Below are 24,987 nucleotides of genomic sequence, written 5' to 3' on the forward strand. Positions count from 1 at the left end.
ACAGACAGACAGACAGACAGACAGACAGACAGACAGACAGACAGACAGACAGACAGACAGACAGACAGACAGACAGACAGACAGACAGACAGATGCACACAAAATATAAATTAGCTTACGTCTGCCATCTAGTGGCATAATGGTAGCATTACATCATCAGCGTCATATAACTTTATCTTGTTGCCACAGCGCCTCCTGCTGGAGTGACATGAATATGCAAATTCAGCTCAGATCAGAAATCCTTTATTTGTACTACTTATTGTTAAAATGTACATTATTACAACAGTGGTTAGTGCAGGTTATGTGAGGAAAAATAAACAATGGTTAAGTATGCACACGAAATAGCAGATAAGATAGTAAAACGTATATTGTTAATAAGAAAGTGACCATATTGCATTAAGAGCAAGCTGCTACTGTATGAATATTGTAAATTAAGGTGTGTCTTTTGCTGTTATACTAAATTATGACCATTTAATATAAACGAAGTGAAGTGTTTGAATATATTTCAAATAATTAATGCAAATGTGCAGAATTATATTTTATGAATGTTACATTTGTCTAGAAAATATGAACAAATGTCAGGTACAGGTGCTCTAACGTGCACCCACCTGCAGTCCAATTATATATTCACTGCTATTAATCACAGCTCCTCCTGTCAGCTGGATACTAACTGTCTGAGGTGCGTGAGTTCTGATAAATTACCTGTCGCAGTCCAGGTGAGTATTAACAATGATGTCAATAAATTGTGCAAAAATGAAGTAATTGTGTGAAGAGGAAACATGTGTTAACAAGAGCGGTCATAATTCAGCTCTTTCCTGTCGAGACAAGATGGTGAGTCAGAGTTCACCTGTACCTGTCTCACAGTCTGGAAAACAACCTGTCTTCGTGTTCATGCAATGATCCGCCTGTAAAGGAAACTAGAAAGGAAATTAAAGACAGTTATTCTTACACTCTCTCTGGTCTAGTTAATACATATTTTGAACCTCAGCTTGAACAGTTTGGTTCTCTTGGTGATAAGCTGGAGTTGGATATATTTGCAATAGAGGCAGAGACATATTGACTCCTTGTCAATATTTGTTAAAAAACAACAACCAATATCTTCTTGTGAGACCCTGACGTCAATGCCGGGATAACCCAGATGAACTCACTGAGACCTTCATCAGAAACATCTTAAAGTCAGTTTTTGTTCAACAGTTTATTTCTACTTCCTGTACAGGATAATCTGATATGGACGTGTAAAATCTGGATTCCCCTTTTCGACATACCTCAACTTTAGATTTAGCAACATGGACAGGGTATTGCAATAGTCATTGATTGTGTTTCGTTTTTCTTTTCGTTGAATTTTAACCAAGATTGCTCCATATTGAATAATTGGGGACGGCTGTCATCACAACAAACACAAGCACATTTGGAAAGATTTGAAACTTTAAAAAATGATCTGCAAAGGAAGATATCAGTCTGAATCTTTATGTTCTGTTTTACTCTATCAGCAGATTATCTGAGCATTGCAACAGGTGTCTGCTTGAACAGATGACTGTGAACATGACAGAGGGCTCATCCTTTCTCCTTCCTACAGACGCACTGAGTCACGACGCAGCGAGGGATCTGTGCTGATGATTTCATACCTGTGAGCGTGTCCCTGCATGCACTGGTATTTGTGTAGCTCATTGTCTCACATGTAACTGGGTCATATTATGGGATAATTGAGGTCATGGGCTTGATGTATTGTGTGTAATTGTGTACACTGTAATCTTTGGTGGGAAGATTATTTACTCTAATACTGTAGGGTACAATTGTTTAGGTAGGCGTACTTGCCATTTATGTTATTTTATACTTCTACTCCACACTTTGGAAGGAAATGCTGTACTTTTAATTCACTACATTTAATTTGACAGTCAGTAAGAAACATTTTTGACCAAATGAGCTCCACTTCTACCAGATGCAACTTTAAAGTGATGTAAACATTATTGCATTTAGAATTCCTATCCAATATGAATAAACAAATAAATAAATAAAATATTCTGTAAATCATTCTAAATATGCTTTAGGACGGAGTACTATTATTTTGCCAAAGGGAAGTTAAGCATGGGAATTTTTGAATCTCTATTCCAATATGATTTAAAGAGACATTTTTCCAGGTCTTACACCGTGTGATGGTGAAAATATGCCATTTTAATTGTAACCATGTCCAGCACATTCTTCTATAACATCTACGGATCATTTTAATTCAATTAAATAGGAATTCAGGAGGATGACAATCCTCTGCATGCACAGTGCATGCTCTGATCATATGTGCAGCCCACACTGCTGCCAACACTCCTGCCCTGTCTGAGGCACGGGACTGCGTGCTTTCCATGTAAGTTACTATTGTAGAACTGCAGTGAATATATTCTGTTTATTTTAAGGACATTTCAGGATTTTCATAAAGCAAAAGATATGTAATAATGTGTTGACACTTTCTGCTAGTTTTTGCTAGCTAACATTAGCTGTAACCATGTGGGGTGTAGCTGGATGTAGCCTGCTAACAAAGGTTTTACTGAATGTATTCCCAAGTTGTTTGGATCTTAAAGCCTTTCTTTCATGAATTCCCTCACAACTTTAAGTTTGCACATAGGATCACAGTTTAGCCATCAGACCACATGGCGAGTTGCTATTTGACAAATGAATGTGTTGTATTGGCAAATGAATGCATTATGTCTGAAGCCTGTCCAGATAATCGCTATATTTCCAATTTATTCAGGTCCTTTCCCATTCATTTGCATAAGTGATCAATAATGCACTGTAGAAAGTTTTCTACATAAATGTTTTTCTGCATTTTGCAATCCTGTAAAAGACTATTTAAAAACTCTTAATATCTGAGTACTTCTTCTACCATTGTCTGTAAAAATAGAATGGATGCAACAGATGATTACTTTTATTATTGATTAATCAGGAGCATTTTTTTTGTGAGAAAATTGTGAAATTGTCAGCCACATTTTCCCAAAGCCAAAGATAAGACCTTCACATTTCTTATTCTGTCATACCAGCCTTCCAACATTTCCCAGTTTTGAGTTTACTCTCTATTAGAGAGAGAGAGAGAGAGAGAGAGAGAGAGAGAGAGAGAGAGAGAGAGAGAGAGAGAGAGAGAGAGAGAGAGAGAGAGAGAGAAGCATCAATAGGCCTATTTCTTAGCATACCATAGTAATTGGCTGTAAACTCTGTGGTGTGTTCAATTTGCAAAACTTTTGGTCAAGACTGAGGAAACATGAGGCAACATTGGTGTCCTTCGCTGCTAGTTCTTTGATGTTGCTTGGTGCATCGAGCCTCCATGATATTAACCTTCAGGTCGCCTTGTTTTGTTCTCACCTCCTCCCTATTACCATCTCTAATAGCGCTCTTGTTTGCATTCACGGTGGCCTTGATGTCTTTGGTCACCCATGGTTTGTTATTTGAATGTCAATGCAGGGACAGTGCAGTCTACACAAACTGTATGTAGTCGGTGGTGAACTCGATAATCCACTTCATTTCCGTTTCACGGGCCTCTCTCAGAGTGCGTGCCGGTCTGTCGCGCCACAACTTATTTGGAAGTGACCGACGGGACAATTGTTGTTCTGATCACTATGTAAGACGTCCAGCTGGTCTCTGGAGTAGCCTAAACAAAGTAGTCATGGATGCCACAAAATCACAGTTTCATTAATACAAAGGCTTCTCTAAAAGTTATATAAAGTACCTCACACAATTAAAGGATCATCACAACAGTTGCTGAGTAATGGACTACTGTTTCAAATGTATAGATCTCTAAACTATACATTTTCATCCCCCTGTTACAGTCCTAATGTATGAGAAAGAAAACTGACCTATTTACACCTCCCAGTTATAAATTGCCATAGGTTAAATTACAGAATAAAAGGCGTTATTGTCAAATGCACAATAGCTACAACATACTGTAATTTTGGGAATGAAAAGGATCTTTCCAAGATCCTCAAACAACGCAACATACAAGATACTAATCATACAAAGAAAGAGGACCTGAAACAGTTGCAAGAATAAGAAATACTGCTGCTGTCGTTCTGACACCTGAATTTCCCTTTAATAAAGCTTATCTTAAGTAACAAAAGGTTTGACGCTTTTACACTTATCAACTCAAAGTAACCGATACTCTTGGGGCTGTAGAGAAACCAGGTGAGGAGGATAAGTAGCAAGGGTTAAGAACAAGGGAGGATGTGACGTGTGACAGGAGAGGTAATGATAAGGCAAAGCCAGATGCAAACAAACTCAGAGTGTGTGGAATTTATGACCCTGACTTTTACTTTTACCTTGAAAGTCTCAGGAATCCTGAGTTCTGTTGTTAGGAATCTCTCAGGTGAGATGGAGCGAGCCCTTCTCCACAGCCGTCATGTGTTTGGGATTAGACCGACCCACTGTTAACGTGACGCTGATGGAGCAGGAAGTCTCACGGCCGAACAGAGCTGAAGAGTCCGTGTAAGCGCCTGAAACACAAATGGAAAAGAAGGGGATTTGTTTAAAGGTATGAAAGGCAACTGTGTACAGAACTATTAGCTTAAAGCAAATAACCTGCACATATTTGATAATTGATTTGTTAGTTTCAGGCAAAAATGTCTCTCTTTGATCATTTATGGCTTCCCATATGTGCGACTTTGCTGAATCTGTTTTATTAAATTACATAACATTCATTATTTGGGTTTTTTCGACTGTTAGGTTAATGAAGACGTCACTTTGCGGGTTGTAGTTTGGCTTTTTTCAATGTTTTACAGACCAAAATCAATTATTTTAATCGATTAATCAAAATATAAAATAATGTTTGTTGCTGTTTTGTTCCTCTTATGCTGTGTTTGACTATAACTGCATTTTGGTGCACAAACCTGGGTTGTACAATAACCACAAATTACTCTCATATAGGCCTAGCTGTATTTCATTTTGATTTAAGTTTTGACGCTGGTTTGATGGTATGTTTTTTACCAAACTTGTATATATTAAACAACCACCAGGTGTAATTGTCTGCCTGTCAGTGTGTCAACAATAAAAAAGCTTCTCTTAGGGTTCCTCCAATGTTCACAATTCAGCTTTTTAACTGGAGCCAAATTATCCAATGAGGTCTCTTCTCTTCCAAAACATATGGACATAATATTGAAAACTAGTTCAAACCCTTAATTATGCAATTTCCCTGTAAACATCTGTGTTTCTCAAAAGATAAATGACTGCAGTGACGTCTGCTCAGCTTGTTTTTCTGACAACCTAGGACCCACATGTCATATGACCTAAATCCTCCACCCTGAAAGTAAAAGAAAAACCAAAATCTAAAAGGTGTATTGTAAAGATATGGCTTTAAACTGCATGAAGCCTCCGACAGACGATCACAATACAAACAAATGTGCTCCGTGAGTTAACACCTAGTTAAAAGGACAAATTGGTTTGTAAATGTATGAAAATATTTGGGATGATGAACACAACTCAACAAAATATCCAGCATAAGTAGTTGTTTTTAGACATGTAAATGCAGACATATTGTACACTCAAGAAGCATCTGATTTTCTTTCTCTACCCCCCCTTCCTTCCTTTCTTTTATTGCAGTCATCCACCATTGTGCATGAGTCACATCCTCTGAAGTCCTGACCTTGTGAGAAAGTAGGCAGTCAGTCTGTAGTTTACTCAACTTCCAGGAATCAAGAGTGGGATCCCCCTCCCCCTCTTTGTACTCCCCTCCTCCTCCTCCTCCTCTCTGCTGCCTGTCTGCCATGTTGGCTGCTCTGTTCACATGCCTCCAGCTGCTCTGAGCTCACGCTGCTGATTGGACGAGCTCCTACCTGCCAGGTGGAGGTGAAAGCTGCTCCTGTCATTGGCCAGCAGGACTTAAATGGGAGCGGTGGGAACTCCTCCTATTTCCCTGTCTACTCAAAAGAAAAGGTGGCAGCTGCTGCGGAGGGAAAAAGAGAAGGAAATGCACAAGTAGCGGATGTCTGCAACACACTTCAGGGAGGAGAAACAGCTGAGAGAGTCACAGGTAGGCATTATTCAATTTATACATCGTCCTTTTTTTAACGTGGATACATTTCATGTCTCTTGTTTTGTCTTACCATGTGTTTCTTTGAAGTTTGAGATTATACATCTATGATATCAACTCATTGTGTTCTTTTAACCTCAGGGCTTATTTTTTGTGGCACTGTGGTCCTTTTGTTGCCTTTGACACATGACTTTTAAAACTTTGCATGATCACTTTTACATGCTGCTTTGTTTGTAATCTCAACCTTGTGACAGAGGAGACCTAACCCGCTCTCTGGACAGAGTCACTATCATCCTTCATTTGTTATCTCGGAGACAATTTGTGATGCGACTGTGACCGTGTGGAAGAGAGATGACGGAAGTGCATAGGCATTTAGTTAGAGCTCAAGTGATTTGAGAAAGTAGTTAGTCGACAGAATATCAATAAATACAAACTGTATTAGTAACGGTTTTAATGTTTTAGGGCTTTTATCAAACTAAACTCTCAAACAATTGCTGTTGCCATGCTTTCAAATATGTTTCCTCCTTTTCTGTCATTCCCCTTTTAAAATATTTAGTTTTTTTCCTCTTATTTTTCAAATTGGAATCAGGGCATTTACATTTGATGTCTTTTAATTAAAGAAGTGATTAACATAAAACATATTTAGACTTTTAGAGGCAAAGATTGGGAGTAAAAGGGGCCAAATTCTTGTGCCAGCAGACCCTAATTGGGGAAATCCCACAGTGTGTCATAATTTAACTAATCACATATGACACGCTGTGGGAGTGGCCCACATTTCCAACAGAAGTGAAAAACATTTAATGGGTTTGGCTTCTTGCACAATCTGCTGATCTGTAGTCTCTTTTAAATTGTAGAACATGTTGGTCATACTGAAAGCTACTCAGCAGATTAATTGATGCTGAAAATTATCTTTAATCAATTTATACGCAAAGCTCCTTCCCTACAGGTGAGTGACAGGCCCGAAATGGGACAGTATAAGAGACCAATACATTAAAGAAAATTAGTGTATTAAATGACTTTAAAAGTAAATAAAATATGAATACTGAGTTAAAGAAGTGACATTTATGCTGATGATTAAAATCACAAAAAAAAGAATAGCATTTTTCTAATTGGATGATATTACAAAATAAAACAATCCTGCCTGAATATCTAGGTTTCATGTTTAAAAGCAGTTATTTCATGCAGAAATGTCACATTCTCCATCATAAATGTTTCTTGTGCAGTTATTTTAACAACCCCGGTCATGGAGGAGTACTCCAACACAAAGGAAACAGTGTTGTAGAAACTAACGAGCCAGGAAAACGCACAATAGTCCACCTGCTGGGTGACATGGAGACCCGGAGGCTGTGCCGTCACCGAGCCGCTCATCGGCCTCATTGTTTAATTCATCCGGAGCGTGTATAACTCACAGATGACAGTTATTTATTACAAGCTGAATGGGCCGCCGCGTGTGTCTGCATGCCCTCGGCCTCGAGCCGCTGAAGTTGTAGAAGCAGGTAGGGAGGGGGGGGGGGTGTGTGTGTGTGTGTGTGTGTACAGGAGGGTACATTTTGTGTACTGCAGGGAAGGTGTCAGTTGTCTTGCTGGTAGTCGCCCTGCAGGCTCAGTTAGAGCACAGGGAACAGATGGTCGATGTCTGCGTGACGCGCTCTATTGACTTTCTGACTCAGACACTGGGTGCAGGCTGGAGCAACAGTCATATGTGGCAAAAAATATTGATTTCTGAGGATTTGTGCTGAGTTAGCGGCCTAACTAGCACATCTGATCTAAAGCATGTTTAACTACAGACAAGAGTGAAGAAAAAAAGTGGTAAGGCTCTTTTCTTGTTTGTTTTTATCTGTGTAAGAACTTCTATAATGCATTGTTCGGTGTCCTGAAAGCAGCCTCCAATTAAACTGTATTATTTATTTGTATGATCAAGCTTTAAATGTACAGGAAAGGTGTTTCTTTCAGCTTAAACTGAGTCTCCACTCTTAACTCTGCAGGGGAGGAAGTGAAATCATCTAGTTCATGTGTTTTATCACTTGTTTTTTCGTGTCCTCTCAGAATTACGACGCGTGTTCCTGGCAAACTGCAGAGACAGATTGATCGCTCCGACCAGACGTACAACAAAGATGGCCTCCGCCGCTCAGTTCAGCCGCAGACAGTGGGCGTCCCAGTCACTGAGGGTCACCGCCAAGGAGCTGTCCATCATCTCCGCCCGGGGGAAAAAGAACGCCATCGCAGAACGCTTCTCAAAGTAAGTCTAACTTTAGCTCTCTCCGGCTTTGACCATGAGGGTCATTAATAATTCACCAGCAGCCACTTTGGAAATGAGGTCACAGAGTTTCCTCACATCACTTTATCCCCAATCAGCTGTTTTTAGTTTCCTCTGTTCTGTTAGAAAGAAACACAATCAGCTCTGCCAAATCTGGTTCACAGACTTGCTGTTAAACAGATGATTGTATAAGAGCACCATCATCCAAGGCTTTTCCTCCTTTAATGGCATATCAAGTAAATTATTTGTGAACTGAAAAGGTTAGGAAGAGGTTTCCTCTCTACACTTTCTCCCTCTGACCACCAGGAGTTAGTACTGCTCTGTTTTTAGGGCTTTTAACCTACATTTTACAGCAGGGGGTCTTGACTGTATTCAGGCAGGGGTAAAACATTTAGCTGAAAGGCAGAGCAGTGACCCTCTATGATGCACTCGTACAATTTGAGTTGCATGTTAAACTGGCACTACAATAACAAAGGGCAGCCTTAGTGTCATGTGTAAACACACGTGTTTATAGTACATGCTAAACTAAGCTATAAAATGAAAATGGGCAGCGTTGGATTACGAGTTGGCTGTTTTTGTATAAGTGCTGCTCAGTGATTAAGCATGGTTGCACAAAGATTTTATCTAGAATAAGAACACTTTTTTTATTCTGTGTGGAAATTAGGTTTTTTAACTGTTGCACCATTTGAGAATAAAATGTCTATAAAACCACAAGATGTTGAAGTAAGACTGCAATAAAAGCGCTTGTAGCCACTGGGCCGCGGCATCATAGGAACAGGAAGTTATTAACAGACTGTCATCGAAGTGTTGTAACTTTCAAAACTTTTTTTGTCCAATGATTTCACTTTTCCTGATTTGTCTTTTGTTACTGTAAAGGGTATTTTTAGACACATTTGAACGAGAAATAAGTTTCCAAATCTTATCAAAGAACTATATGGTGGCCCACATCCAAAACCTATAAGGACAACTTGTTAAAGACTGATGGATACAGTATTTTCTCAATGTGTGTAAAGAAATGGTCCAGTTGTTTACATGTGGAATACCATTTAGAAACGGCAAGAAATCGGGACATTTGTCACTGATCCACATCTGTAAAATGCCTAATTTTGTACGGTACTCCCAAAAGATACTGTTATATTGAACATGTTTTGTAGTCCCAGCTCATCCAATGCAATGCAGATGGAGTCACCCAATAAATAACTCGATCAGGAAGAGAAATGAACCTTTTTTAGACGTTTTGTCCGTCTAATATTTGTAACGTTTTTCACTTCAGGTCTCACTTTTCAAATGAAACAATTACAGATAAAATATGATTATGACTACGATAGTTTTGAAGCAGAAGTGAAACCTTCATATTGAATCCGCTTGTCACTTCCTTTTCCTGCTCTGTGTCACTCAAAGGGGGTCAAATATTTTCCGTTTGTAATGCAGGATATGCTGTAATGTTTGCGGAGCGATGATACTTCATGTTAGTTTTCTGGGTGTGTTGGTTCAGCAGATGGTGGTGATGATTCGACAATAAATGTTCTCTACATCTACCTCTTCCGCTTCCTGTTTCTCAGGTACCAGATGGCAGCAGAGGAGGGGAATGCAGAGAAGAAGAAAGCGGTATGAAACGGTTTTATTTAATATGAAGTATTTCTGAATTCACATGAAAGTATTCAATTGATTTACTCTTGTAAAATGATCAATATTACAATAATCTGATACCTAAAAGTCCTTCGTTCAATAGAGTACAGCATCAGCAAAATGTACTCAGGGTATAAAGTAAATGCAGTGTATATAAAGACTCACTATACAGAAAGGATACAACGTAACAAAATATATGATGTGTGAGGATATATGAAAGTTTCCAGAATTTTAAGACAAAAATGCAAGAAGTTTTTAAACGGTTTGAGGTCCTTCTCCTGAAGTCATGCAGGTTTGTAGGGGAAATGAGGCTTATTGACAACAAAGGGAAAATGATCTCATAGAAAATGTGCTTGGACATTGTCTAAAAAGCCTCTGTAATTTCATTTTGAAAAGTGTGTTCAGGATAAAATTGACCTTTTTTTTTATTAATCCCTGTGGGGGAAATTCATAGATGATCTGTTAGTGTAAAGGAATACCTGCATACATTTGACCTAAAAGCATATTCATTATCTTAACAAAACACTTCAATATGTCACTTTTGGAAAGGTAAATTGTACACTAATGATTGAAGCAACGTGTCTGGTATATGTGGATATAATTTCAGCTGCTTTATCAACAGTTGTGTCGTTCTCTTCACACCCAACATCTGTATTCACACTGGTATCTTTTTTACCTGGTGTGAAGTTTTCCTCATGATTGTAGGGGTGTGCACATTCAGGGCTCGGACACACTCCTCGCACGCTCTCCTGTTGCTGTTTTAGAAACGGAAATCACAACTTTTATTATTATTATTATGGCATGTTTTTGCAATTGCATCACATTCCAACCTCAGAACGTCAATCGGCTGCAAAACACTTGTATGAACAGGCTTTAGTTTAATAGCAAAGCGCCATACTTTACAAGCTCATGTTCTTTTTGTTAACTTGAAGCAATTGGTTACTTTCAGGCAGTTGTAGCGGCGTTAAAAGTACAACATTCTCAATCTAATGGAGTATAAACGGTAAATGATTAAGTACAGTACCTCAAAATTGTACTTGAGTAAATGTACTTGGTGTCTTTTCACCACTGGTCCTTCAGACGGTTTGATCTTTGCCTTATAAGGCTGTGCTCTGGGCTCAGGTCAGCTGCAGGTAAACGCGATGACGACAGTGTGTGTAATTTTACCTACCGTCAGAGGGGGGAGACAAAACGTCTTTTCTGCAGGGTTGATGCCTCTCATCATGCAGAAATGTTACCTTTTTGTTAAAATGGGTTTTTGGTTTGTTGCTCCTGTAAACAATTGCTTTTCCTGGCGTTCAGAAAATAAGGAAAATTATAATCAGCAGTAAAATATGAGAGGAAAATAAGCCAGGAAAGGTGTTGCTATCAAATCCATTTCTATAACAGACACCGGAGTCTTATCAGGAGATTAGTATTTATCCAGGTTTGACTTTTTATCAGTGTTTTTTGTTCCGGCGGACACGCCCCATTTTTACCCTTTCTCTCATTTCCTGAACTTATTTTCCCTCCTTCCCTCACCCACTGTCTCTGGTTCTGATTTTCTCTCCTCCCTCCTGCCCGCCCCTCGTCCCCTTCACTCCCTCTCTGTTTCCTTCCCCCCTGTTGCAGGAGGGGGTGGGGGGGGGGCCGGTTACTTCTTGCTGCTATGATCACTTCTCAAGGCGCTCACATCTGGGACAGCTTGTAGCTGGGCAGCCCACACACACACACACCTACCTACACACACACACTGATTTTAAACAGACAACCCCAACCGGACAGCCGTGTCTTCAGCGTCTCGCTCAGGTTTTTACTTCCTTTGTTTTTTCCTGAAGTTTTCCAGCTTTTTGTTCCAGCAGCTTCAGGTTTATAGACTCGCATGCTGAGCAGCTCTTTGTCTTTTGTTCCTTTCTTTGAAAAGGTGAAAGTGTTTGCCTGCATGATTTGCTGACAAAGTTTTACGTGTGTGTCTTAAGCTTCATTTAGAAGTGGGAGGATCAGGTTGCATCAGTTCGACTCTGATAGAATCCATTGAACAAACTTAAACTACTTTTTGAGGGCAGCTTGCATCCCTCAGTGTGTTTTTCCTCTCTGACAAAGCTTTCACAGAAATAGTGAGTCATCCAATTTAACATGTTGGTATGTGACTGTTTGTGTTGCTGGAAGTTTATCTTTCCACTGCTCTGTTGAAATCATTTATCCAAACTTCTTGCATGCTCATGTACTGCACATCTGCAATAGACTACTGCTGTTAAGCAATCGTAACTATTTTAATAAACCACATAAAAGTTAATTGAACATATCTGTGGTTTAGGATTGTGGGTCGGACAAAGTGATCATTTGAAGACCTCGCCCTGAGGGTCAGGGATATTGTGATCAACATTGTTCATCTTTGTTTGATCTTTTCATTGACTCGCACAATAAAACGCGACATGTTTGCCTTTTTTTTGTGTCGCTGCCCATTTTCAATTGACAGAAACTAATTTGCAACTATTTTGAAAGTCAATTGTGTCATTTCTCCTAAACCTTTTTATGCTTCTAGCTAATTAAATGTGAATTTATGTTTCATAGAGCTATTGGCTAGTAAGCAAGTACATTGAGACTTTTCCTAGTATATTGGAATGTTTTTTGACAAATGATCCTTTGAACTTTTTCCTGTATATCTAAAGCCTGATTTTAGAAGGATTCCTCTGTTTGTCTCTTATCAGGAACCCACACACACTGTTTATTTTAATTACCACATGCCTCGAACATCTGCCCCAAATGTTCATTAAAGCACCAAACGAAGATTAATCCGCCGCTGAAAATAGTCCTGAACTAATGCACTATTTCCTCCTGTTTGAGTAGTTTGTTTTTACTCAAAAGATGTATGTCTTTAGTAGTGCTCAGTGGGACTGGAGCAGAGAGCCACAGACTCGAGACAGAAATGATAAACTAATACCATGTTGTTTTTCTCTTTTCTTGAGATTTGGGGACAATGCCACCTTTCATCTTTGGAGCCAGGGTTAAAAGGCATTTAGGGTAATGGATTGAATTGTCTGAGTGTAAATAACAGCTGAGTGTTTCTTTCATCTGCAGGTCACAGAACCTCTTCCCTCCACACTGCGCAGCGGGAATCTGAGTCTTTTAAAGAAACGCTGGGAATCACAACAGCAGTCATCCAGCCTAAGAGCCCAACCTCAGGCCTGCAACCCTCAGACCCCCAAACCTGCACCCACAACGCACACCTGGAACCACGCCGACACCCTGAGCACCGCCGCACCCTCACAGGACCAGAACAGCGACCAGGAGACGCAGCTTCACTGTGAGTCCAGCTCCAACCAGCTGCAGTCGGCTCTTCCCGGGGATCTGATCATGGAGGAGAAGCCCAGCAGAGAGTCTGAGGAGCAGGAGGGAGTGGCGGCAGCTGAGGTACCCGAATGTGAGAAGCCCAGCGTCCCCCTCAACAGCCTCAAGATGATGTTTGAGAAGGGAGAGCACCTGAGCGACAAGGTGAGGATTCAGATTTAATTGTCACACAGTGAATTTAAGGAATAAATACTTCACCCATCCTAGTATTGGGGATAGTGGGCATCTATACAGCGCCTAGGGAGTATTGTGGTTGGGGTTTGGACTTGAAATTTCAAAACAAAAGTAAAAAATACGTAACTGAAGAGCGTGAAACTTTTATTAGTTTCATCTCGAATCATAATGGTGTATAAAAGAGTCTGGCGGTCTTGGCACAAAGGGATCAGACCCCTCCAGTGCTATCATGCTGATAGTCACATGGTGCAGCCTCACAACACTATCATCTACACACACACACACACACATTCAGCTGACTTTTTACGTCTTCTCAGCAAGCATCAGTGGCCGGCGCTTCATGCACCGCGAGGCAGCTAATTGCTATTTCTGGAGCATAGAAGTCGTGGTATTTAACGTCCAGTCATGCATTGGCCTGAGGCGTGTAAAAATGTGAAGTGCTGGAGGTGTGACGCGCTAACAACGGCCACGCTGTGTTTCCGCAACACAGAGCATCCATTTACAACAGGAAGAGAACATTACAGGCCCTTATGAGGCGTTAAGAGGCATACTGCTCAGTGTGTTTAACTGAGGACCTTATGTTATGTCCTCTGAACTCTACTGTACATCAGTGAACAGAAAATATGACGACACGGTTAAATAAGGCTGCTATGGTCAAGCTTTCATGTAAAGTGGGTCACGTGATCGCTAGTGAAGAAGCCACACAAAATGATCACTCAACTTTGCGGTTCCTCGTAGCTCTTGACTGTTTTTGAAACAATCGGTTCATTTATTTGGTTTTTACAAACAGCTTAAAACTGATATCCTTCAAGGGTTTTTCTCCACTGAAGGGGTGAGGACAAAAGAGACAGGAGAACCACACTCTTTCTCTCTTTCACTTTACTTTCCCGCCGGATGCTTTTTTGATACAAGCAGCAGAGCAGACATCTCCTCCTGTAACTCGGAGCCAACTTCCCGGGCTAACAAACACTCCTAAAGAATTTCTGCTCGTCCATTCCTCCAAAATATTTAGTTTTATTTTCCAGTATTATCTGTCAGGCAAACAAACCCGAACCTCACCCATCAGCAATCATAAACATTATTAAGGATGTTTCTTTGCAAAAAGACCAAGACCTGCAATGTTATGGTTCATTGCTCTGAGCCCCAAAATAAATACACCTCATGTACAGCAAAGCTACAGCCACACCCGGTTAGCTTAGCTTAGTTTAGCTTAGCACAAAGGCTGTAAAAGTCTTTACCTAGAAGGGTCCGATACGCTTTCAGGCAAAACTAACATAGGCTAATCTACATGAAACTCGTTAACATATAGCCTAGCATTAAGTTTGTTTACCCTGTACTAAAGCCCAAGTGTAAAAATGATAAGTCATAGTTTTACTGGGAGCTAGGCTAGCTGTTTCCTCTGTTTACAAGACAGAGCGTGGTGTTTACTGTACAGCCATAAGAGAGATGTCTTGTCAATCATCACATCTAAAAATGGTTCTCAAACTTAAGTACATTTTGAATTTGTCACTATTTTCAGCTATGAAATCAATACATATTTTGGATGTTCAATTGATTACTTCAGCAATAACACATCAACTCACCAGACCATAAAGTTAAGATAACTTTTAAAGGTTTCCAGGGACCCAGTACCAACAAAGGAGTGGCTATTGATGAAAAACAGTGTGGTCAGAATTTGAAAAAAGGGGGAAAAAGTCTTTGTTTTTTCACTTCTTTCACTACAACACTGACCTTCTTCAGTATGTTAGAATTTTAAAAAGTGAGATCAAGGGGCGCTCTGGGGAGCTGGAGAGTCTTTAAATGCATATTTGCCTTTCCAAAGGAGGGATTGTTTTAGGGGAATCCTCAAACCGTAATACTAGATCTTCAGTTCCTTCACAATAGCGTCCACTGTATGGCTGGGGCTCGGCCTTCTTCCTCTCTTTGTTGAACTCTTATTCTCGGGGCAGATGATGTAATGTAGCGGCTCATGACTGCAGACAGCTGATCTTCAGACCGTCTCCCCCTCAGGCCATCAAAGCTCTCCTCCCCCAACGTCCCACCTCATTAATCATTAATAGTGTCCACTTTTCCGCTCTTTTTGGTCCTACTTCCATTCCCCCTTTTTTTTTTCATCCCTCCGTCCTACACCGTGATTATTTTTTTGGGGGGGCTGCTTATTGTCTGCACAAATCTCTATTTGTGGAAAATTTCATCCAACATTCATGTTCCCCGGAGGATGAATCCTATTTATTTTTGGTGACTTTCTCGGTAGTGCCACCATTTGGTCCACATCTGTTCTGAGTAAAATGTCTCAACGACCGGCTTACAATACCCTGAGGATTAATTGTAATAACTGATCCATCATAGGAACAACATTTTTAGAAATGTTTCCAATACATTGGCTTATGAGGGATGTTTTTATGACTAATTTCCCTGATGTCCGTCCGAAGTTTAAACTTAGGCTAGTAAAAACTCTCAGAATTAGCAATAGGACAAAACTGTCTGGTATGTTTTTACCCAATCAGGATCCTGAAGTGGATTTTACAAATTGTATATGGCTTTGGCAGCTTGCTTTTCTTGAAGGTTAACATCTACATGCCTTCACTGACTGTAGTTTCACATTGCTCTTGTTGTGTGGTTGATTTAGTCTAACCTACAACCTTTTTTTTCACCATTTTCTAGCAAATCAAAAATACTGCCCAAACGTGCGGGTTAAACAAGATTTTTATGTTGAGGTCTTAATTCCCATCAGCTTTACTTTGAGTTCAATGCTAATTAGCAAATGCTAACAAGTTAAATTATAAGGATGAACAGGGAACACAAAGCCTTCAAAACCTTTGTATGTTAGCATGGTGTTTACCATTTGATGCTGGAAAGGGACACACAGAGGGGGCCGTATTGTGTAAAGCCCCTCCGTGAAGATCATTTGTGATATTGGGATACAGAAACAAACTCTATTTCTAAGGCTAGCATTTAGCTGCAGCCTCAGAGAGCTGCTAGCATGGCTGTACACTCTTTTCATTATCTCCCCCCAACCAGTATCTTCATAGACCCCCCCTCCCCTCTAACTCCCCTCCTCGGGGCGAGCAAAGCATGAAGTCATGAGGCGCTCTGAAATTAATTGACCCCTCAGCCTGCTTTCCTAGTATACCCACCCCTTCCTCCTACACGCGGCCTCCCAAATTCCCCTCCCTCTTTCCTCCCACTGTCACCCCTCCTGCACCAGCTGCTCCTCCAAAAATGACTCCACCCAGACCCCCCGTCGCTTTATTGTGAAGCTGGGGGCCGTGACACCGTTAAAAAAACAAGTGCACGCGCACCCACCCTCTATGGCACACTTTGCCTCCCCTCCTGTCACTGTCCCCACCTTTTTTTAATTTATCCGGACACACCCCTCTCCCAGCCCCCCCCCCCCCCGGAACACCTGCTCCCTGTCGCCTCTCCTGGTCCCACCCAGTCTCTGTCCCCTCCTCCCCTAAAACCATCTCAGTCTCCCCCGCTGTAAGCCTTTCTGTGCCTCCTCTCTGCTGCCGGCTCCAGTCATACGATCCGTCCAAACCGGCCTCGCCTCCCGCCTCTCTGCCGACTCTTTCATCCCCCTTTTCTCTCCGGTCTCCTTCACCAGAGGTAGCTATGGTGTTTCCATTCACTTTAAATACCAGGTTTATTTTTTTCTTTGTTTAGCTTCTGCACAGGCGCCTGGCTTCATTACAGACACACTGTGTACTTTGAGTTTTCCCCTCTGTTTTTGTTGACTTGGATTAGTATGTTAGTATGTTTTCTCTGCAGCTGAAAGAGGCCTTTTAGCGGCGCGGCTGCTGGAGTGCCTGCACTGAGAGCAGCCTTTAAAAGCCTCTTTATGAGCTAACTTAATCAATGGCTGCTTTGGAACTGTGTCTGCTAACTTTAATCAATACTATTATTGTTTTAAAGGGTTTAATTTGTTATTTTGGTACTTCTGTCTTTGTTTTGCTTATTGTAAGAACATCCTATTGTCTTTGAATTTTGTGTGGTGGGTTCAGGAACCGGGTGGGGTTATTACTGCAAGTCAGTCTGTAAGGGAGCTTTAATGGTATCAGGATTAGCAGGAGATTCTTTGTCTAGCCCGCTGATCCAGCCTCCTGGGACTCGCATGGTCCGGCTGCTTGTTTACATCCCCCTCCCCTCGCACATATGTTTACACCCCCTCCTCAAGTACACACACATGCATGCAAACCAGCACCCCTAATCTTAAAAACTGCACCTCCGGTCCGAGCAAGATAATCCCCCCTCGGGGAATGATCCAGTCCTATGATGACGATGTTTCTTTTGTCAGGATGTGACTCTGTTCTCTGGAGCCAGGAACTCTGAGTGTGTTCATACTTATATTTATTATTAATGATTGCGTGCTTGTATGTCTCTCATCCCTCAGTCTCAGATTACTTCATTTGTTATAGTCTGGTTTATTATATTATCCTGATAAAGTTAAGTTCCGGGGTTAAAGCTGTGCTAATCGATGTATTCATATTATAGGGCTCTTTTGCAATGGTCTGCAAAGCCTTTGGTTATTTCAGTAACAGTGACCTCACTATGTAACACTCATGCTTCTATTGGTTAGCGCCTCAACACAGTGTATGTGATGGGTCATGTCACAATAGAGGCACAAAATACAAATAGGAACCTAAGAATAAAAGGGCCCCTTCATTAGTGGATGAATTGACTACATGTTTGTGGTCAATTCATCAACTCTAACTTTTTTTCTGCAAGTTTAGTTCCCTCTGGTCTCAAAACCTTGTTTTTGGCTTCAGCTGGCTGTTGTTTCTCACTAGAGGTGTTTTTCATATTTGTCATTCATGGGGCAACTTTTTTTTTTCCATGGTTCTTTTTTCCATTACATAACTGATGCGCATTAACTTGTCTGAACCTTACGTGCTGTTTCCAGTATTCACTTCTACATTTGCTTTCTCTTCTCTGGTGAAAGATTTCACAACTCTGACCTGCTGCAGCCTGCAGACTCTGAGCCTGTCAGGACGCAGAGGGAAGCGCGGGTGTGTAGACAAAACATAAAATAACAGAGCACTAAACAGTGTGGAAAATAAAGTTATGCACTTAAACTTACCAGATCAACTACACAAAAAATATGTGCATTAATTACTTCAAGTTAACATTTCATTGATATTGTTAGTGTTATTTGGAGACTGTTAACACTTGTGGTCTTCCTTTTTAATTACTATAATACGCAGTAACAATTAGGAAAACTCTAAGTTAATGCAGTTGTAAAATATGTACATTTAAGTGCTTTAAAATGACTCTAAGAGCTCTCTATGCTACTAGTCTATAGCTAATGTATACCCTTCTAAGTATTAGTGTGTGAGTTTGCAGAATAGAACTATTGATATATTTAGCACACCTTAATTATAACAGTTTTATTAAAGTACGATTTTAAAAGTATACCGTTTACTCCTGAACGAGTACATTGTGTCTTCTGGCACCGAGTCTGGTGTAATCACAACAGGGTTAAAACTGTTCACCTTTTGTACATTTTGGTGGTGACTCTATTGAGCAGGTGTTGTTGCTCACAGCCTGAAGGCTAAATGAGTAGAAGCGTCATTTGACTTATTGTGTAATCTCTACTGTACGATGTGCGCCCTCATGTTGGCTCGGCTGTCGGAGGAGGAGTTACACGTCTAAGATGTTGAGACTTGAATTTAACGTCAACAAAATGCATTCCTTTTTTTGTAATAGAATACAGCTCCTATTGTTTTTGGAAGGGATCTCACAAGCTTGCAGCCTTTATTTTAATCCAGCATCTTGTAGAGATTTCAGGTGTATGTAGGGTCTGAACAACGACAGATAAATGATCAGTTTGTTTCTTGCTGTTGTTGACAGACGGCGTCTGTCTGAGGCTCCGTCTCTTTGAGCTCATAAGGGGATTAAAGTGGTTTGATCGTGTGTGTACACACACACACACACACACACACTTCTCTCTTCCTCTTTGATCTTCTTGATGAGCAGGGTTTCTTTCAGCTGGTCTGCACTACCGGCAGAGACATGTGAGCTGGCACTTTGTGTGTGTGTGTGTGTATCTGTGTGTGTGTGAAGGTCATGCAGGATGCATTGGAGCTGTTTTTTTGTCCCATTGACTTATTTTTACATATTTTTTGTCTGACTCTGTTTGTATGTTTGCTTCTCGTTTGTTTCGTTCTGCAGGGGTCCAGAGACCAACCGAGAAGAGGAAGCCTCGGTAACACTGCCAACATGGACCAGCTACTAGGAGGTACGCATTCTGACCAAATAATTTTGGGAAACATGCAAAAAATATCCCTTTCCAGCTTCAAACCGGAAACATGCTGCAACAATCAAATCAACCTGAGGATCAATAAAGGACTCTTTATAAGGCCGCTTTTGCGCCCGTTATTTCAATAACTTTTACATTAGGCCTGTTTAATTAAATATAATTAATTTGGAGCTGTTGGTGTCCATCCGACGAATGTAAGTTTAATATGTTTTTGGGTCTCTGCTTTCTCCTTCAATGATGTGTATCTCTTTAGCTGCCAAATGCCCCATTATGTTCACCAGGTCAGTTTGCTGCTGAGCAGGTTGTGCACAGTGAGTTTTAGAGCATTTTCACTGAAAATGGCGTCCTGGTTTGCCCAAAAACAACGCATTGAGTCATGAGGGAATTATAGCTGTAAAACCAAATGTAATGAGCTGAAACATGCTAAAACAACTAATGGAGTTCAAAATGGCTACCTATAAACAAGATGAAACCGGAACAGTGAGATTGTGGGCCAGAAAATCAAAAAGAGAAATTGAAAGGAAATTCTCTTTAGAACAGCAGTACTGTGGTAATGCTCTAATTATCTTCTGTTAACATAAATATTTAGCTTTTAGCTGCTTATGGATGTAGTTTCCGTCAAAGTCATAAACATCCCTGATTGGTCTCACATTCTCGAGCCTTCATCTGCACATCCAGCATTGTTCGGCCTCTCAGTCACTTCACAAAAACACGCTGTCGTCCCGCCTTCCTCGGGATGGATTACATCCTTCCCAGAAGTGAGCGCTGCAGAAACTCCGCTCAGCTCCAGAGAGCACAGGAAGTCAGGCAGACCCCCCCCCCTCCCCCTGTTCCCCTGCACACCACTCCTGACCTCATGTTCCTGTGCACAGCCTGCATGACTAACCATCTGAGCCGGGATGGGTGGAAATATAGATCCTGAACAGGAACGTATTGTCTTCAGTAAGAGAATACTTTAGTTTCGGATCAAGCCTGACATTTTTACAGCCTCATGCTAGCTCCATTTTCAACATGAATGTGTGTAATACACGTTTAAGACAAGGAAACAAGCATTTAATGTAGCATCACAATCAATGAAGACCCTTTAACTCGCATTTGATCTGGGATTTAACGCTCTATTTAATTTTAGTTTTGCCTAGTGCACAAAGAGGGCTTTAGTCTTAGCATATAAAAACGTGGGACCCTGTATCTCCTGACTGTGCCTCAGAATCCATCAAGTGTTTCTAACCAGTTTTAGAAGATCCGCTTCAAACGAGGTAAAATGTGATTATATAACACATCAGATTTAGTTTTGCTCTGTGATTGTTTGTTGATGAAGTTTGAATCATCGGCATTAGTTTTACCTTGTCAGTATTGTGTTCTTTCTATCAGATGGAAGTCTTGCAGAGTCCACTCCTCTCCGAGACCGGATGGCTCTTTATCAAGCGGCCATCTCCAAACAGGAAGTCACGCCCACCTCAGTCAGTGTGAGTACTGATGTCAATCAAAACCAAAACAAAATGCATTTAGTTATCTTTCCTGGAGAAATGTTTCATATTAATACTCTGTTCTCCCAGTTAGGTAAAAGGATCAGCATATAATACTTAAAGTACAAAAATAAAAGTTTACATTCCGCCAAAAAAAATAGCGATAAAGATGTTTACTGTTTAAATGCTTACTGATTTGTTAAAGGGACAGTCCACTGATTTTTATAGCCTTATTTTGATATAATTGCCTTTTTTAAATGTATTTATTAACTATTATATTAAAAAAAGTTTATATTAATTCGGAGCTTTGTTCAGTTTTATATTTTAATTAATGTATTATTCATTTTCCCTCAGGGTGATCAGCTGGACAGTTTCTGTGGAAAGCAGAAGGAGAACGTTCCTCCGTGCTCTCTGGACATGGTGAGGAGACTTACTTAATAATATGATTATAAATCATTTGTATTGATGTTTCAATGCACGGTTTATCTGTACTTCCTGTCACATTGAAACATGTGTTTGCTCTCTTTAAATGAATTTCTCTTTCTTGTTGCAGAGTTTTGAGGGTGACGCAAACGGCAGGAAAGGTTTTACCTCCGAGGGCAACGGTAATTCACTTTCCTTTCCTAATGTCTTCATATGACCTCAGATCATAGGAATTTTCTCCTAATGAGAACTTGGCAATCTGTCCGTCATTAGAGCAGATGTTTCTGCGGGTTATTGGATTTCAAGCGTCTGAAGTAGATTAATACAAAGAATCCAGTTTTTAAAAGTTTTTCAGAAATCTGAGTTATTTATAATTCATTTAACAACTATAGTGTTTTTCAAATGAGGTCATGAGTACTTTGGAGTCCTGCAGGGGGTATGAGACACAAAAACAAGTATTATTTAAAATATAATGGTCAGGCACAATTGCAGAAATTATTCTACTATATTAAGTTTAATTAAAAAATGTAAGTTGGATAAAGCTCATTCAGTATAACTTTTCACAGAGGAAAACTATCCACTGCCAGGGAAGCAGTTTCAATATTATGACGAAAATGTTGTTCAAGTGTAGCTGAACAAAAACAAAGGAGGAAATGATAAAGAAAGCAAAAACAAGTCCAATGTAGGGTCTTTTTCAATAGGATTTCCTCAAAAGCTGCAATCCTCCCAATAAATTGATGTTTTTAGCAGAGAAATTAGCAAAAATCTGCATAAAGCCAAAACCTCAGTCATGTGTTTAAAAAAAAAAGTTAGCTGTTCATTTATTAGAAATGTAGCATCACATGTTTGCAGCACTGCATCATACCTCTTTAATATAGGATTTTCTTTCCAATGGCCTAAAAACAGTCAAAGGTGGCGCTGCATATCTAATTATAAGTGTACTACGCATGTAATTGTGTGTGTAATCTATACTTGTATGAAACATGAAATCAGCTCCATCTAGTGGTTACAAGACGTCATTTACTTCCCAACAGGCTCCACCAACGGCACTCCTGTATCCAGTCAGAAAGACTCCTCTCAGCCCAAGACCCCCAAAGTGAGTCCTCCCAGGAAACCACCTTTTGTGACAGAAAAAATACTATCACTGTTAAATGGTTTCAATTCTTTAAAGCTAATAATGTACCTGCAGGATTTCTACTGTTCTGAATGTGCATCCTCATGATTGAGAAGACTTTTTGTAAGTCAGATAAATGTGATGTAACGTTATGAATGAATGAACTTACTGTTTGTGTGTGTGTAGAACTTCCGGCTGCCTGTGAGGGAGACGTGTGTGACGTGCCTGAAGACGGTGTATCCTCTGGAGAGACTCGTGGCCAATCAGCACGTTTACCACAGCTCCTGCTTCCGCTGCTCACACTGCAGCACCAAACTCAGGTTAGGACCACACACACGGTGACTGTTTCTGAAAGAGACGGAGCTAGTATTATTCAACTGATGGACAGTACAGACCCTTTTTAAATGACTTTGGCTTATTTGTAAGTAAAATGAATTTGCTGTCCTCAAAGCAATACAAAAAATACACAAACGAATCTATTGCTTGATGATGGTCATAGCAGCTTTTTGTATCTTATCGTGTCTCCTTTTCAATCTTCCCCCTCCTGGTTAGTTTGTTGAACTACGCCTCGCTGCACAACAACGTCTACTGCAAGCCGCACTTCTCCCAGCTCTTCAAGGCCAAAGGCAACTACGACGAGGGCTTCGGCCACCGCCCCCACAAGGAGCTGTGGGAGAGCAAAGTGGACAGTGCGGAGACCTCGCCTCAGCCCAAACCCAAGACCCCAAGCCCGGTGTCGGACGAGGAGCACCCCAGCGTGGAGGACTCCCCGTTGGCTAAAGTCAACGTGCTGACCGCCACTATGGAGGCTCTCGGGCAGGGAGCGGCAGAGAAGTCCGACAGACCCACCGAAACCCGTCGGCTGAAGATCTCCTGGCCTCCTCGTACGGAGCAGGAGGAGTCGAGCGGCCGCAGTGGAGCCGCCACAGAGGAGGGCTCCCCAGGGAAGTCCGTCAAAGCAAAGTGGCCCCCAGAGGAGGATTCCCTTCCTGAGCAGCCTAAAGAGGCCCCTTGTCTGCGCCGCACCTCCTCTCTGAAGGAGCGCAGCATGCCCTTCACTCTGGCAGGACAAACTCCAGAGGTGAGGGAGCAGAGTCCTCCTCCTGCAGACAACGGAGATCGGAGTCCTGAACCTGCAAGCATGGAGCTGCATTCCCCAACTGAGGAGGCGCTCACCAGCTCAGGGGAAGAAGAGGAGGAGCAGGAGGCTGAACAAATGCAAGAGCAGAATTTCACCAGAGAAGAGGAAGACACCCCGGAAGAAGAACCTGAGGAAGAGGAGAAGATGGAGGAGGAGGATGTGATGGGGGAGGAGATGCCGCCTCAGAAACAGGAGGAGATGATCTCGTCTCCTGAAGGCGAGGTGGAGGCCAGTCGCTCCTCTCAGGATGTCGGGTTCTGGGACAGCGAGGAGGTGGAGGATAAGGAGGAGGTCCAGCAACAGCGGCAGGAGGAGGAAGAGGAGGGGCTGACGGTGGAGGATATGATCAAAAGAAACCGATACTACGAGGAGGAAGAGGAGGCGGAGGATGTATAAAATGATCAGGATGACAACAGTTGACACTCTGAGGACTTTCCTGCTTCTTCTTTTTTAGACGTTTTCTTCTCTTCCTAAAAGAGCGTCGCTGTGTGAACTCTACTGAACTTTGTGCCTCTTTTTGAAACCTTTAAAGCCATTCCTACCATAACTTTTTTACAAGACCATGTCGCTCTGACATCATTTGCTTTTTAATGTAAAATATTTCAACTCAAGCCCCATGTAATGAATGTTTTTATGTCCAAAGGTTATGTGTAATCTTCTGTTTTCATTAAGTACCTCTGGACTGAAACTGCTGTTTCATGAAACAATGGTATTATCCCGTTATACTATGATGTAGGATTGTTACAGCTAATGTAGCTTCTTAACGGACTCACTTTTAATAATAAATCCAAAAGATGCCACTGTGTGTTTTAGAAAAGCCCAGCACTTTGATCTGTTACCATTTTTCCAAAACAAGTCGTTTGGTTTGGCAATTCCTGTGAAGAAAACATCTTTGCCACTTTCTTTTCTATTCTTTATGTACATGTTAAATTCAAAAAACACCTTGTTACTTTTTTGTTTTACAATTCAAGAGTTATAACTGGATCTGAATAATGTTCTGTTTTTTTGTTTTGTTTTTTAAACCAGGGGACCAAATAACCTAGATTACTACTGTTTAAATAAATTGTTATATACAAAATGTTTCGTCTTGAGTTGTTGTTCCTGTTTTAACTGGGGGGGGGGGAAGGGAGGACTTTCAAATACAATGTAAAAGCTGATTTGACATTTAGAAGTTTGAAACTAATAATGCCCAC

At 41.0% G+C, this 24,987-nt stretch overlaps 1 protein-coding gene and 1 long non-coding RNA gene across 3 annotated transcripts; one reads left to right on the top strand and one right to left on the bottom strand.

Moving 5' to 3' along the window:
- Positions 1–2,944: 2,944 nt before the first annotated feature.
- Positions 2,945–5,665, bottom strand: LOC134871971 (uncharacterized). The gene is made up of 3 exons (XR_010166764.1): positions 5,615–5,665; positions 4,296–4,469; positions 2,945–3,621 (listed from the first exon to the last, which is right to left on the bottom strand). It is a non-coding gene; the product is annotated as an uncharacterized LOC134871971 (long non-coding RNA).
- Positions 5,666–5,744: 79 nt separating this feature from the next.
- lima1a (LIM domain and actin binding 1a) lies at positions 5,745–24,874 on the top strand. 2 transcript variants are annotated; one of them, XM_063895001.1, is made up of 11 exons: positions 5,745–6,001; positions 8,048–8,240; positions 9,821–9,866; positions 12,948–13,361; positions 19,563–19,629; positions 21,022–21,116; positions 21,471–21,536; positions 21,670–21,721; positions 22,574–22,635; positions 22,840–22,973; positions 23,206–24,874. In XM_063895001.1, exons 2-11 carry the CDS (start codon positions 8,116–8,118, stop codon positions 24,188–24,190), a joined length of 2,046 nt encoding a protein of 681 aa, XP_063751071.1. In that variant the 5' UTR covers positions 5,745–6,001; positions 8,048–8,115; the 3' UTR covers positions 24,191–24,874. The 2 variants fall into 2 exon arrangements, with proteins under 2 accessions (XP_063751071.1, XP_063751079.1); XM_063895009.1 differs by lacking the exon at positions 5,745–6,001 and adding an exon at positions 7,667–7,810.
- Positions 24,875–24,987: the final 113 nt, after the last annotated feature.

Source organism: Eleginops maclovinus, chromosome 1 (genome assembly GCF_036324505.1).
Source record: "Eleginops maclovinus isolate JMC-PN-2008 ecotype Puerto Natales chromosome 1, JC_Emac_rtc_rv5, whole genome shotgun sequence".
In the NCBI taxonomy this organism is placed as follows: domain Eukaryota; kingdom Metazoa; phylum Chordata; class Actinopteri; order Perciformes; family Eleginopidae; genus Eleginops; species Eleginops maclovinus.